Source organism: Scaptodrosophila lebanonensis, unplaced genomic scaffold (assembly GCF_003285725.1).
Source record: "Scaptodrosophila lebanonensis strain 11010-0011.00,11010-0021.00 unplaced genomic scaffold, SlebRS2 tig00000061-arrow-pilon, whole genome shotgun sequence".
In the NCBI taxonomy this organism is placed as follows: domain Eukaryota; kingdom Metazoa; phylum Arthropoda; class Insecta; order Diptera; family Drosophilidae; genus Scaptodrosophila; species Scaptodrosophila lebanonensis.
Window position 1 is genome coordinate 7,420,914 of NW_022060554.1, and position 15,463 is coordinate 7,436,376.

Here is a 15,463-nt window from a genome sequence, read left to right on the forward strand (position 1 = left end):
GTTACACATGTTTATTTGGGAAAATTCAATATTAAATGAATTCGGTTATTTTCAATGCCATTTCTGAGTTGTCAATCTAGTAAAACAATTTTTCATTTAATTTTTACTTCTTTACATAAATTTCAAATATAAATATAACTTATTTACATGATTGTAACTTAGAGTTAATCCTAAAGTGACAAAGGTCTTAAGGATAAATATTATTTATATGTATGATTGGGCTAAAAAAAACTAAAACTGGCTTATGAATGGCATATTTAAAATTATTTGATACCACATTTGGTTAAATCGATTACACATCGCTAGGGCCACACTTTGCTTGCAGCATTTTATTTTTGATATCGATATGTTTGGTGCGTCGAATATTTAATCAAATCGGACTCAAACCAATTTACGAATATTTAGAATTCTGTACTAAGTCTGCCTCCTGCGATCGTTGTCGCGGTTGAAATGGAAAACTATAAAGAGTTAAATGCCGAACTGGTAGCGCAAGTGCAGAAACAAAAGTTGGAAATTTCTGAATACCGCAAAGGACTCATTCAACTAAACGCACAGTTGCAGGAAGAGCATGAAAAACGCGTATTTGAAAGAACACGCTACGAGGAGGAGGCAAAGGAGAGAGAAACGAAGCTTAAGTGTGCGCTTAGTGAGCTTATGCGCAGTCTAAACATTAGCACCAACTCACAACAGGAACTCCACCGCATTGATAAGACTTTGACGCCACAAGCTCCACCTCCAGCATTATCTACCGATGGGAAGAGACAAAGCGATCGCAGCAGTAGCAGCACGAAGATGTGCAGGGAATTGCGGCATTCGAGTGCTCTGTCCCGCCACACTATTGTCCTTTCACCTAGTCGACGCTTAAGCATGCGCAGAAGCAGCAGTAGCAACAACCAAAGCGTTGAATTTATTGACAGTAGCTCAGCAAGCGAGGGTGAGGAAGAGGAAGAAAACACAGAGCAGCAAGCAAACCCAGCGGGGATGGCAGAAGCAGAAACTCTTCACAGTTCACCACAACCCAGGCGAATTTCGGAGCTAGATGTTGACATTAACTGGCCAGAAGAGGCAGAAGCAGTGCCTCAACAGCAAGAGGATCCTGCAGCAGTTTACTTGTATTCCATTCAAGAGGAAGATAGCGACAGCGAAGACACGTCCTTTAGGTGTGCTGTCCAAAACCCAACCTCTACGCAACCTATGCAGACTCGTCGGCGAGCTATATTAAACGCAACAGAGTCGCCTCTGCGAGACGTAACAAATAGATCCATCGCCAGTCCAAAGACAACTGCACGAGGCAGTCGTAAATCGCCGCGTATAGAAGCCGCGAAGCCAACACCCAGTCCACATCTGACCCGGACCATGAGTCGCATGTACGAAGAGACTGATAATGAAAACATGAGTGTACAGCAAGCGCGGTATGTCGCAAACTTATCCCCCGAAGCGGCAAGCTTCAAAAACTTTGGGGTCGCCACGGATCTGACGCTAACGCCTAAACGAAGCAGCCTGGAGTTAAGCTATGCTCAAGGAATCGATAATGCACCACGCAGCACGCCAATTGCGTGTCCAAGAAAAAGCAATTCAGGATTCACGAAGGACGATGAAGAGGTAGTCGTTGTGGCTTGCAGAATGGCGTCACGTGGCCGCAAGATCAGTAGATCAAAGCAAATATCTGTTACGGATTCCGAAACATCTAGTGAGACCTTTGGCGGACGTCCAAGCCGATCGTGCCGCCCAAAAACACTCAAGGAGCCGAGCTTGGGTGCAAAGTTACGCAATGAAACAAAAGAAAACTCGTTAACGAAAAAGCGGAAATAACATAACTATTGAATGGAATAAAAGCATTTAGCCAGTAATCAATAATTCTAGCTCTAAACTATTTTTTGCGTTTAATTTTTCACATCTAGTGTATTTAACAAATATTTTTTAAAAATGTATTTTTTAAGAATTTAGACATGAGTTCGTTATTATGTCGAAATAAAGACTTTTTAAAAACACAATGCAAATTTGATGAGCGTGAAATCCAAAACATTTAATTTATTGAATGTTTATTTTATAACAAATTAAATTATCATAAGGAAAAATCAATTTTTCATAAAAAATAGTTTAGCCTAAATTTATTTCTTCAGCAGTAAAGTTATTTGTTTATTTTGTTTAGTCATTATTGTGTCCACATCCTCGATTTTATCGTTTATTTTGTCGATCAAATCATTATGCAATTCAATTTCGGTGCCCATATCTGTGGCCAAGACTTTTAAACGCGTCACGCTGTCCAACATATTTCCGAGATTCGACTCTAGTCGTGACTCGAAATCATTTTCTTCCCGCTGTATAGGACGATGCTGGGAAGCACTACGATCGTTAACTATTCTGCTTAACGGAGGATTATCGCACAGTTTTTTCGATGTCATTGAAACTATTTCCGCATTGGTACTTGGCTTAGCCATCTGAGAGGCATTAGAGTCCCTGGCTGGAATAATGCTATTATTCCTTGAGAAATAGTTTTTGAGCCCACCAATACAACTTTTCAGTCCCGTTAAATATCTTTGACTGGTGCGTAATGTCGAATTGGTTTCATCCAAATGAACGTACGTTTTCTGTAGCTGCTCGTGCTGTCTAGTCAGCTCCACGGCAGTTCCTGCACCTACCTCCTCGGCTTCGGAGAGCAGACCCAAGCAACGTTCTGTTGAATCCAAAGCATGCTGCTCGAATTGTCTGCGTTTCTTATCTATATCCTGTCTAGTAGTTGACATACAACGTTTTTTATCCATTTCATCGTTGGCTTTTGCAAATTTTTGAGAGTTTCTTAAAAAAATGTCATCTTCGACTTCGGGAAACAAATTGTCCAAGTGATTGTTAGCCGACCCTAAATCATTTGTCGCCATACCTTCAGAGGCTGGATGTTTTTATTTTTGTGCTTTAAAATTTTTATACGTACATATGTACATATGTATATGTATGTATGTACATTAGAGGTTTGACGTTCCGAAAAAAATATCAAACATCGATGTATTATTTTCCACCTCGATTTTAACATCGATGTTTTTAACTTCTCTAAAAGCACAAAAGGCGGCAAAAGTGTAAGTACAATGGACAGCGTAACCATGGACAAATATACATTATATATGTATGTGTGTGCCTGCAACATCTTGCGAGTCTGAACGAAGCTTCAGCAAAGCAGGACAAATCGTGTCAAATCGCAGATGTTCTCTTAAACCGAGCACAGTCAATAAGCTTTTATTTTTAAGCAAAAATTACGATCTCGTTAATTAAGTTGTTAAATGTATCTCTATTCTTGAAGAATACATTTTTTTCGTTATTTTCTTTTAAATTTGCCTTCAAAAACTTCGATGTATCGATGTTTTTGCTTCAGAACATCGATGTTAGCTAACATTTAAAAACATCGATGTTTGCAAAACTCGATGTTTTCCAACCTCTAATGTACATATTTTCTGTAGCTTAACATTTGTCACTACTTCGTTGCTCTATCAAATTTGACATTAAATATACGATTTCACTTTTTACAAGAAATTGGCGTGAAGTTTAGCCGACTGCTTGGATGGACTAAATGATAATCAGAAATTGGCGTGAAGTTTAGCCGGCTGCTTGGATGGACTAAATGAATAAGTTGTGAAATATTTCAAAGTGCAGTCCGTTTTATTGTGCGACCTAAAACCACAAAGTAAAACAAACTATATTTCTGTATATCAGGGACCGCAAATAATGATTAATTTGCTTTTTTAATCAAAAAAATCATTCACTAATAACTTTGAGTAAGCGAGCAGTTATCCTTTTTTAAGGATTATCTATGCATTTTCACTCTGATTTATACATTTTTTTCATTCGCTCACAATTTAATGATTCATTTTGAGTTTTACTTTAAAAATTAACCAATAATCAATATTGATGAGCAAAAAAAAAATAAAACTTATAAAATAATGATTACGCTTTGAGTTTTATTTTTTTGATAAAAAAAATTATTATGTAATTTTTTTTTAATACTATTTATAATTGTTACAGTCCCTTCTTTATATAGAGCTTGATTTTGCATTAAATTTTTCAAGAATATCCGTTTCAGTTTAATTTAAGACATATCCAATTTGATCTTGAAGCTTTACTAGAAATAATCAAAAGCTTTTTCAAAAACAATGAAAGTGCCAAAATCTTATTGTCTGTATAAATTAAATGAATTTTCATTTTATGATATTTTAAAACATCGATACTGTTTATGATTGCATTCCTGTTGATATTGGGAAAATATCCATATTTAAACAAAAAATTGTTGCAAATTAATTCTACAACAGTGAAGTCATTTATTTTGAAACGTTATTATTGAGTTCACGCCCTGAACTTTTTAGTTCATTTTGTCGATCAAATCATTTCGATTTCTGTGTCCATATCTATGGCCAAGCCTTTTAACATATTTCCAAAATTCGACTCCAAAACATTTTGTTGCCGCTGGACGATGCATGAAAACACTGCGATCGTTAAGTATTCGGTTAAGCGGATGATTATCGTACAGCTCCATTGAAACTATTTTCGCATTGGTACTAGACTTAGCCACCTGAGAGACATTTAAGCCCTTGATTAAGTTCATACAGTAATTAAGTTAATACTCGCACGCAACATCGAAATAAAAAACATGATAATAAAACACAATTTTGAAGTTTACGGTTTGGTTGATTTCGTTGGTGACTGAATTTATTCCATTTTATATTTGTGATTGTTTCCTTATTTTGCCCTCTGAAAAAAAAAAAAACAAACAAACAGAGTGATCCATTTTTAAATCTGTTTTGAAAGAAGTACCACAAGTATACCTCGAAATGTTCATGTAGACATTGTATTGGGTTCACTTTATTTTTTTTTATGTAATAGTCAATGTATAATGTGTGTTTTTAATAAATATGCTCATGGGTGTTGCAAGCCTATTAGACTGTAAGCAAGCGCACCATTAAATTTGATTTAGTTTTGTGTTTTTTGGAATAACATATACAAAAGCAGTAAAGAAAATCGTGCTAAATATACAATAATTGTTTAATTTGGAATATACGAGTACGTGACTCTTGCAGCTAGATATTAATTGCACTTTTGAAAACCGAGGATTGGGGCTAGTATTGGCCTCACACAACTTCGAATTTGCCCAGGCAGCAATTCAAATGATCCACAGCATGTGGTACGCTGGGTACAACAGGAGCCTGCTCGGCATTTTCCTTCATTTCTGTAATGATGTCCTGTATTTTGTGCAGTATCTGCTGTGAGTCTTGTGTGGCATTTGATTGCTGCTGCACTTGCTCCATCTCTGGAGGCGTTGCCGTCGTTGCCGCTTCTTTCACCGCCATAGTCGCCGCCTCCTGCAAACGTTGATGCAACTGTTGATGGTGCGGTAACTCCACACCCAAGCTGGCCACCAGATTGTTGAGCATATCGATCTTCTCTCTTATTTGCTCGCGTTCAGCTTGCAGAAGTCGCATTTGAGCCGCCTTTTCGTACTCGCGCTGCTTAAGCATGCGACGCTGGGTCTGATAGAGCGCAACATATTCGCCAATGGTCTCGGTCTCGCCTTGCAACTGCAGCACCAGATGCTCTAGACTTTGTTTCTCCTCGGTGAGGTCGGCGACTTTGCTAATAAGGTGCGTAAATCTCGATTGCAGTCTCTCCACAGCCTCGGCGGTAGGAAGCTGATCAAGACCTGAAGTTGGGGGCTCACTTGAGTGGTGATGGGAATGCGTGCAGCTATGATCGTGATCGTGGTGATGCCCATGGTCATGCGCATTGTGTGTGTGATCATGGTTATGATCATGATTATGTTCATGATCATGACTGTGATCATGATTGTGATCATGATTATGATCATGCGCCTCCGTGGCCTCAACACCTTCTGCAACCTGCTCCGTAGAGGTTTTGTCTAACTGCGCCACCACTTCTTCAGTATGATTATGATAAGCCTTGGCCTGCAATAAAAATTTCATCTCGAATTACAAAGATCTTATTCAACAACAAATCATGGGTAGAAATTGTAAATAAAAATTATCGACCTAAGCTGCGTAGCTTCGTTGACCTAGCTCAATGGTTAATTTAAAAAAAAAATGCTTGCATTTTGCAAAAAAGGGCTGATCAGTAAAAGTGTTACTTGTGCTTTTTTAAAGTTTTTTTTTACCGTTCTGCTGATTTTCAAGGTTTCCAAACATTTAGCATTCGTTATTTGTAATATTCTCTTTTGTTAAAAAAAAAAACAATAAACGACTAAAAACAAGAATGGAATACTAATGTGTTAGATATTCTCTTCCCATTCCGATAAAAAAAATTATAAATGTCGTACAGAAAGAGGAACATGGCTTATTCTGAAGTCTCACCTCATAGTGCCGCAAGCGGTCCAATTGTTGTTGTAGCATCAGTTGGCTGCGCGTGAGTTCCTCATTCTCATGCGATAAACGTATCATTTCCTCATCTTTGAACTTAAAGCGCTCCTCGTTCTTCTCCAGCCGTTCTTGCATGGCCGCATAACTTTGGCGCATATCCCGATTGGCAAACTCTTCGGCATCCAGTTTATTCACCAACTCTGCTTTGTCGTTGGTCAATTGGACAAAGCGCAGCTCCAGCTCATCTAGCTGCCGTTTCATTTCCACATTTTGTGATAGCGCCCGTGATGCTGCCACTTTGTCCGACTCCATAGTGGCTAAGAGCTTCACCTGATCGGGCTGTTCCGTTTGCAGCATTTCCAATTGTTTTTCCAGTTCAACAAGTGCTGCACTCTTTTCCTGGAGTTGCTCCTCCTTCTGCTGTAATTGATCGTCCTGCGATTTTATTTTCAACTGAAATTCATGTCGTTCGAATTCGTTATCATTGAGACGCTCCTGTAACTGAGCGAGTTGCGTGCTGAGCTCCGCCTTCGAAGTGTCCTACAAATATTTCAAAACATAATTATGGATGTTTTCTACAAAGAAGAAATCATTTGTCTTGCGGTGTCACTTACCGCCTCCTCCACTTGCTTGCTGTTCTCTTTATATTGCGCTTGCAGTGTCAGGTTTTTCTGTATATCGCGCTCTAGTGTGCTTACGTGCTCCACCAGCTGCTGCTCCCGTTGTTGCAGCTGCACCAACTCCTCATTTAATTCAATATTGCGCTCGTTCAGCTTGGCGATCTCGCTGCTCTGATGCTGCACATAGTTCTGGTACTGTGTGTTGGCCTGCTCCTTATCTTGGGTCAGCTGTGTTACCATCGCCTGCAGGTCCCGGATTTGCTGCTCGTACATATATTGCGTTTGGGTGAGCGTCTCAACACGATTGTCTGTATTGATGTTCGACTCGTCCGACAGTTGTCGTATGCGTAGTTCAGCCATCTCCAGCTCATTGCGTTTAGTGGCCAGTTGCTGCGTTACCTCACTATGGGATTCTCCCAATTGTTTCAGTTGGGCCTCCAGCTCCGACACATGTGTTTGCTGATCTTCAATGTTTGCATGTGCCAGCGCCAGCTTGTGCTGCAGCTCGGCGTTTTGATTGCGCAGATGTTCATGGCTGCGTTGCTGCTCCAGCACTCGCTGCTGCACTTGCTCCAATCGCTGGTTGCTGCTAGCATATTCTGTTCGTAGCTCTTCCAGCTCGAGCTCGCGTTCGCGGCAAGCACTACGGCTTTTGGTCAGTTCTGTGGTCAGTTGTGCCTTCTCCGAAATTAGTACTTGTATAGCGTTGAGATTGGCAGCCGCTGCAACATCACCATTGTATGCCGACTCCGCGTGGCCAAAGAAGGCAGCTGCTGTGGGCAGTGCTGTTGCTGCTGTTGTTGTACTGGCGTTTGCGCCCTGAGTGGCCTCTCCGCTGGACGCATACGAGCACGGCTGCGTGACGCCGCCACCATTCAACTCGGCATCGGATCGCTCTGAAATGTTGCTCGCAATGCTGGTCGTCGATGAGGCTGTGTGTATCTCATCCGGTCCAGCTCCGCTATTGTTATTGTTGCGTTGCTGATACTCCTTCAGCTGTGCCAATATTTGTATTTGAATAAATATACATCAATGTGGTGACACGTCAACAGCTGTGCTTATTACCTTTTTTCGTGCAGCGGCCAGTTTCTGCGCCTTGGCTTCTTGTGTGTCGTCCGGCATGGCCAAGGAACAGCAAATGTTCGACCGTTGCTCTTGTCTACGCCTTCAAATGTTAATAGGTTAGTAAATTATAATTTTGCGACAGCAATCACCAGTCTTCGCTAATGCAAGTGCTCGAACGATACTTGTGAATGTGTTCTCAACCAAATAAGTAGTAAATTTTGCTCAGTACAATTTATCGATACCTTCAGTAATTTAAAGCCATTGAAAAGGTCGCGCGTGTATAGTTTTAGACAATTTGAATTGGCACTTAATATATGATGACTATTTAAATTTCAAAATATTCTGCATACATATATTTATTCTTTAGAAACTAGTATTTATTCTATATTAAATCTGTTTGAATCGGGTATAATTTACCCTTATTTTAAACAAATATTTTCGACAAAGTTGCCAGATTGATGAAATATGCTGCACGTTCAGAACAGAGTATTTTTTGTTACCAAACCATCGGTCACACTGCTAGGGATTTTGCATCAGTTATATTTTTCGCGCTGTTTGATGAAGACGCTGAGCGGTTAAGTACGGTTGTTAAGTTTTCGAAATACGAAAGAGCGAAATTTCGTCGGAAAAGTAGCTTGCAGTTAATGTGAATCAATTTGAGGTCCCGTTACTGTAGGTGTGTGTAAACGCAAAGTCAAATCAAAAACAAAAATTGAACTGTAAATCAAAGTGCATATTAAATACAAATTGTGGTCGACGCGCAGCATCCTTGCGTATGACGTCATTTACGCCTAGTTTATGTTCGTGTGGGCTTTAAGTGTGTGTATGCATGCCTGTGAATTGCACTGAAAGTGGAACGGAAAGAGGAGTTCATTTATTTCGCATCTGCCCATCAATGTTAAAACTCACCCACCCACCTACAATCTGACTGTGAACTGGTTGCCATAGCCAAGGCCGCATAAATACAAATACATGCAAACCTATATATGTGTGTTTAGAACATATTTATGTTCATACATACAATTGTGTTATCCTGTGTGTTGTCGCGCGTGTTAACAGGATTGCGTATCGAAGCGGCTTACGAAAAGAATTATTATTTTTTGGCCTTTGAAGTGTATTTTATTTTGTTTATTGCATTACAAAGAATCAAATGCCTGTATTTCACATTTTTTTTTTTTTAACTTTTTATAATAAAGAACATTTGATGATTCTATTTTTTTTAATTTCTAGAATTTAGCAATATTTTGAACGAGCATTTAAAGAAATAACATAAACATATTAAATCTCACGAAGGCAGCAACAGATTAATACTAGTGGTGAGTAGTACATTTAGGGGTCAATCTAGCCGATGACCTATACGCAATAAGATTTGGTGCAGAGACAAATGCATGAGTGCACAATCTTAATATTACATATGTACATACATACTTGTACATATGTTCCTGAAAATACAAAACATGCTGGAGCTGTGTAAAATTTCATCATACACACATTATACAGCTTGAACAATTGATTGAAGGTTGATCTATTCGTACTTGACCTAATTCATTCTGAACTACATACATATTTATGTACATATATACATGTACCTATGTGCACACAAACATACATACTTGTACATGCATTTATCGATTGTCATATCAAATTAGCTGTAAGTCGAGCCTTTGAAAATAGACTTCTTGGTGAATCACATGGATCAAGCAACAGGCAAATTCCACGAAAGTGCTTAAAGGAATTCAACAAACTGAATACATACATACATATCTACATATGTATGTACTATGCATGTATATAAGAATGTGGCCTGAACAGTTTTACACCGTGAGAATAAAATTACATACATACTTATACATGACATATGTACATATGAACATGATATGTGTATATAAATGTATTAATTTGTTGCATTATTGTTTTGTAATATTTTTCAATGCCCATGTAAATCCACTGTTAACACCATCATTCCACCACCCACTGTATCCCATTGTTACAAAATATTTAATCTACTTAGAGTTCTGTTGTGGGATGATGGCTGCTTCGCGGATATTGAAAACTTTTGGTCTCGCACTAAGCAGTAGTTGTTCTTTCCGTTGAAGGTTAACTCTTGAAGTGCTGTTATCAATAAGTCGAAGATTCCCACACACCATTCACTCACGATGCAGCTTTCAAGTTTGTTGCAACTTCTAATGCATTTTTAATGCTTCCACAAATGCGCAAAGTCAGTGTCCAACTGGGTCCAACTATTTACTGAAGCTGAAGAAGCTGACTTGACCCCAAGCCCGTAGCCGCAAAAAGTGAAACTCACATAAATAAAACTTCAAATGTGTTGGTTGGCAGCAGCGGAAAGGGAAGTCTGTAAAGCGACAGATAATGCCACGACTCGGGCCGAAAACTTTATCGGGGCAGAGGAAGGGGCGGTGGCAATACTAACGGTACAAAGGCAACCCCCGAAAACTGGCGAGACACGCGGGAGGCTGTAAATAATAAAACAGCAGACAAGCAGCAGACTGCAAAGCAACAACACAACAACAACAAGAACCACCACAGCTCTAGGGGTGTCGTCATACTTGTATAAAAAAAGGGAGCTTGGGGCTACCCCATCGAAAAGTACAAGCCAGACCATGGAGTACCTACCTAGTATGTGAACATCGAGTACAACGCACTCTCTCAAAGGAATATGTCGAGCAGACGGCATTGGGACAACATAATCAAAGGCTTTTATTGTGCCATCAAATAACCAGAAAAGTGTTGGCTGAAGCGGTTGAGCCGGATACCAAGGGATAGGAGGGGTGGCGGTGTTGGGGCTGGGAAGCGCAGTTGGGGCCCTCTGTTATTAGGCCAGGCATGACCCAACAGGCCGGAAATCGGCAGAGCTGCATAACTTGGCTCTCGTGACAAGTGCCGGGCATGGCACGTTCGACCCAAAAAGCAAAAGGCTGGCAGCGAAGGGGCGGGAAGGACCGCAAGGGTGCTCCATGTGCCCCAAGTGTCAGGCGGCAGCGAGAAGCAAAATTACCAAAGTGCTTCCGTGTTATGGTGAAATCGATTTTTATTGATAATCATGAAGTTGAACGCACTTCCCAGACGATTGAGTTGCTGCATCATCTCCTACATAAGATTATAAGAAATAATGAGATCTTATATTTTCATTTTGAATACTCAAAATTATATGTTTTCGTTTAGCTTTTGTTGAAATAGTTCAATATATAGTCCTTTTCTTTTTTATTCCGAATTCTTTATAGCGTGTTTTAACATTTTGGAAATTTGATCTTTTTCGCAATTGAAAATTATTGTTTTGTAGAAATGAAATAAAAATGATCGATTTTTTTTAATGTTAAGAATAGCATAGAATTTGAAAAGTACATTTAAAAAAAATTGAAATATATTTTTTTTGCTGCCGTTAAACGCATTTACTGCTGCATTTGAGGGCTTTAAATAGCCGGTTTCTATAGGCAGGTTAGTGGTTCATGTAACATCTAATCTAGAGATCTGGAGGCAAAGCTTTTTATCCCCTGTATCCAAAGTTTAAATGGTGCTCCTACATTTGTAAGATCGTATGTAGAACTATGACTAAACGATTCGATATAGCCATGTTTGCCTGTCCGTCTGTGTGAGGACAAGGATCCGAATAAGTAGCAAAGCTAGCTCTTCAAACTTGTTTATCTCGTGCTTAGAGCCGAGACAGAGTAAGATTGTTCTTGACGGTTCAAATATCGTGACTACAAATTGCATACCTATTTGTCAACTTCTGATTTGGTTGCTGTCTTGGTTTAAATCTGAGAATAAACAAAAACCCGTTTCACCTAAATGTATGTATGTACATACATATTTTTATTTAATTTTTCTTATTATATTACAAAATTTAACCGAAAAATAAATATAAAAATGTATATAAGAATCGTTATTTAAATAAAAATGGTTATAATAAAATAACGCAAAAAGAATAGTTGATTGAATATCTAAATAAGCGAATGCGTGAATGAGGTGGCTGATTCAGGTGGAACTTATGGCTCTAACTACTTAACCAATTTATCAAAATGAGTTGAAAAACTCAAAGGTAAAGGATACCTTAAGTCGAAGAGGCTTTACTATAAAAATTACTATTCCATTGGGTTTCCTTCATCAACTAATCACCCACACATATTGCACACTCTTTTTCTTAATACTTTTGACTATGATTCCTGTTTTTTTGTTTTCTTCTGTTCGCAACGAGATCTCAGACTTTTGCTTTTAGTTGCAATTTATGTTTTGGACGCATTTTAGCTCCTGAAATTTGATAAGCTCCGTTGCTTTAAGCAAATTTAGCCACCAAAGTGTTCCCAATGCCCCACGACCCTGAACATCAAACAAATTGTGCTCAGTTCTCGATTCTTGTTGCCTGCGGCAATTTCTTTGGCTTGGCCAACAACTAAACACCCGACGCGTTGCCAAGCAAGCTGTGTACAAACAACCCTTGCCCTGCAGCCCTCCTCCACTTCTCACCTCCATGGTAGTGCCGGCCTGCGGGTCGTTAGAGTCAGCGATGTCGTCTTTGCCGCGCCAGCGGTGCGGCTGAGGGATCAACTTGTCTACTGGTCTGCTGCTCATTTCGTTGCTACTACCATTTATTTTTGGAAACTTTTTTGCTACGTTTCGAAACAAGTTTTATTTACTTGTGTCGCTTTTTTATTTGCTTATCAATTCTGTTCCATTTCTTATTGTCGTTTCCATCATTGTTGCCATCTAACACTTCTGCTTTGTTTTATTTTGCCTTTCCCTGTTCTCTGACTCTTGCTTTTTGACTGTTGAAATCCATTAGACAAGACAATGACCACTTAATGATTCGGGCAACTCCAAGCGCCCAGACTTACTTCGATTCCAAGCTCCTCTCTGGCCTTATTCTGTTTTGCTTTTTCGCTGCTGAGCGCACTTGGAGCTCTTGGTCAAAAGTTAAGTGCTTTGCGTTGAGCCATAAGCCGATTTTGGGAAGTGGTTGATGAGCTGGAGGATTGGTCTATAATTTCAGGGTGTCCTGGGTGCCTGAGCAAGTTAAGGCGTAGATTGAAATCAAATGTCGCTGTGGGAGCTTATTGTGCGAGAAAGTAAGCAAAAGTATTACGATATTCATTATTTCAATTAAATCCAAAATAAGGGTGGCTATAGTATTTAGAGGGCAACCATAACTGAAAAAACTGCGTACTATACTCGAATGTAGCCATATACATAAATACAAAAGTATACTAAGAAGTATGTACATATGCAATACGAGAAAATATGAGAAATACTTTCGTTTAATTTTAATTATTATTATTCAATACAATATAAATAAGCCTTATAAATAAGACAATATAAGTCTTATGTTGAAAAGAGAAAAATCAATTATATTCCTTTACGCTTTGGGTACAAAAAGAACTCAGCACAAATATGATCAGAGAGATGGGCTTTAATTAAATGTATATTTTATGATTTTTTGAAATTGAATTACTGCCACAATTGCTAGACATTTTCCAATGCGAGCAACGAGTGAGTTTGGAAAGTGAAGGTAATTGCCGAATTACAAAATGATCGGCTTCTACATCGGTTCCATTTTTCACTAATAACTTCATTTCTGGACAAGTTATATGGGTTTCTTCTACTATGCGTGATAATTAGTTGAAGGTACTTATTTGTGATTCCGTTTTAATAAGTATTTTCGCAGAAATATATGCTGTGTGCTCTGGTTTGTTAGATTACAACTTTTCTGGGTAGGGGAAAAAAATAAACGCATATACTTTTTAAAATATTAGTGCTTTGAAGCGCCCATTAAACTTATTTAGACAATATTTTAACATTAAAAGTAAAGGGTATGCTCAAAATAACAATTCTTGTCAAAATGTTCTTCTTAATATTTGTGTAAGGTTAAGAATGGGTCGGGGATATCATATTTCATAGCTACGCAAAGGGAAATCATAATTAAGCTCAAAAATAAAATGGATCAAACCAATCAGACCAATCAAGCAGTTCATCATAATAGTTTTTCTAAACACATTTCTATGCATTTACATACGAGTATATGTCAAATTTCTTTTAAAGCTTTGCCTCTTGTATTGGATTCGTGATCAAACTAAGCCGTAGTTTCCATATCTCTTTCCCTTTTCCCGTCTTCCCGGTAACTTTTCCGCATGTTTAGTTCCCATGACATTAAAATGGCGCCAATGTTACTCGCCCATCGACTGAATAAGTGGCAGGCAGCCTGGAGCATGGCGATATTAAACTTATATGTTTGCCACGCACACACAGCTGTGCCGAAGGACCTCGACAGGAAAAGAGGCGGCAAATATACAGGCACAAGAAATAAAGTAACGAGCGGAGTAAAAATGAAAAGTCAGGCAATTGTGTCTGAAAAGAAAAGGCCATTCATACACATATGAATGAATAAAGTTTACAGTTAATTTGAACAAACGTCGAATGGCGGGTTTGGAAGGGTTGCATTGTCCTTATACGTATGTCGGTCCTGACAGATTGCTAGCGCAGCACGCACCCACGCACATGCGCCCCATGCGAATCCTTTTGAAGGCCACAGGCAATGCTGAAAATGCCGTTAATTGCGTTGTTTCTTGGGCCATGCGGCCATACATGAGTCATCATCCTTGGAGCTCCTGCGTTTGTCGCACGCACAACTTTCAGCCTCAGCCCATTGTCGAATTGTGGCACATTTTTTATGATCCCGTCGGCTCCAAAAAGGAGCCAAAATAGTCGTAAACTTTATATTGCGCTTCCCGTTGTTTTCTGTTGTTTGTGTTTTTGGTTTCTGTGTCGTTGGTTATGGAATTATATTCAGCGCTCAATTAACTTTTGTTCAGCACGCGATTTTCAGTCGGTCGCATGCATATAAGTATGTACATGTAAATATATGCTCGGACAAACATATATAAGTATACATAAGCTGTGTGTCGCCGTTTTGTTTTGGAGTTTACTTTTTGCCTTGCGGTAGGTTGTCTGTCTCCCCATTTGTTTAATGGCCGCCGCTTTAATGTCGTTGACTGTTACGCACAGAGCCCCACCCACTCCCTTTGATCGGCTTTTCGGCAGCGGAAATGTGCATTTAAGTTCTTGATGTAACATCATTATTTCGTACGCCTTCAAGGACATTTCCCTCTCCCTTTCTCTTCATTTCGTGTTGGTCTCACGTCACTGCCCAAATAAAATCAATGGCTCTACCATTTATTCTGGCGTCACTCTATGGAATATCCAATATAGTCGGTTCTTGGTTGTGTTTGTTGTTGTGAAAGGTTAATTATTGATTGAATGATGTTTCAATAGAGTTCCAGCTCCGCTGTCAAGGACCATGGCGGGCAGCGATTTGGCGCTAAAGTTGATTTTGGGCAACTTTTCGTTTCCAAGATAAGTGCAAAAAACAAGGCATTCGCTTGGGACAAATTAAGAAGTTGTTTTCGCGGTCACCAG

General features: G+C 39.2%; 4 protein-coding genes across 5 annotated transcripts in view; 2 read left to right on the forward strand and 2 right to left on the reverse strand.

Annotated features, from left to right (window-relative positions):
* Window positions 1-398: 398 nt before the first annotated feature.
* Window positions 399-1,889, forward strand: LOC115624763 (shugoshin). Its single transcript, XM_030519596.1, has one exon. It carries the CDS (start codon window positions 451-453, stop codon window positions 1,810-1,812), a length of 1,362 nt encoding a protein of 453 aa, XP_030375456.1. The 5' UTR covers window positions 399-450; the 3' UTR covers window positions 1,813-1,889.
* A 116-nt stretch (window positions 1,890-2,005) lies between these two features.
* Window positions 2,006-2,916, reverse strand: LOC115624831 (soluble NSF attachment protein 29-like). Its single transcript, XM_030519678.1, has one exon. It carries the CDS (start codon window positions 2,877-2,879, stop codon window positions 2,112-2,114), a length of 768 nt encoding a protein of 255 aa, XP_030375538.1. The 5' UTR covers window positions 2,880-2,916; the 3' UTR covers window positions 2,006-2,111.
* Window positions 2,917-4,820: 1,904 nt separating this feature from the next.
* Window positions 4,821-8,231, reverse strand: LOC115624531 (golgin subfamily A member 2). Its single transcript, XM_030519255.1, has 4 exons — window positions 8,039-8,231; window positions 6,968-7,969; window positions 6,348-6,893; window positions 4,821-5,945 (listed from the first exon to the last, which is right to left on the reverse strand). Exons 1-4 carry the CDS (start codon window positions 8,093-8,095, stop codon window positions 5,115-5,117), a joined length of 2,436 nt encoding a protein of 811 aa, XP_030375115.1. The 5' UTR covers window positions 8,096-8,231; the 3' UTR covers window positions 4,821-5,114.
* A 356-nt stretch (window positions 8,232-8,587) lies between these two features.
* Window positions 8,588-15,463, forward strand: part of LOC115624579 (protein unzipped) — a 47,432-nt gene continuing 40,556 nt past the window's right edge. For both annotated transcript variants that reach the window (XM_030519314.1, XM_030519315.1), the window contains exons 1-2: window positions 8,588-8,714; window positions 9,269-9,354. The gene's annotated coding sequence lies outside the window, so the exon portion shown is untranslated. The remainder of the gene's footprint in view (window positions 8,715-9,268; window positions 9,355-15,463) is intronic.

Coding starts and splice junctions, on each gene's coding strand:
- LOC115624763 (XM_030519596.1), top strand. CDS start 451: ATGGAAAACTATAAAGAGTTAAATGCCGAACTGGTAGCGCAAGTGCAG.
- LOC115624831 (XM_030519678.1), bottom strand. CDS start 2,879: ATGGCGACAAATGATTTAGGGTCGGCTAACAATCACTTGGACAATTTG.
- LOC115624531 (XM_030519255.1), bottom strand. CDS start 8,095: ATGCCGGACGACACACAAGAAGCCAAGGCGCAGAAACTGGCCGCTGCA. Junction 7,970..8,038: donor TGGCCGCTGCACGAAAAAAG/GTAATAAGCACA, acceptor ATATTGGCACAG/CTGAAGGAGTATCAGCAACG. Junction 6,894..6,967: donor GCAAGCAAGTGGAGGAGGCG/GTAAGTGACACC, acceptor AAATATTTGTAG/GACACTTCGAAGGCGGAGCT.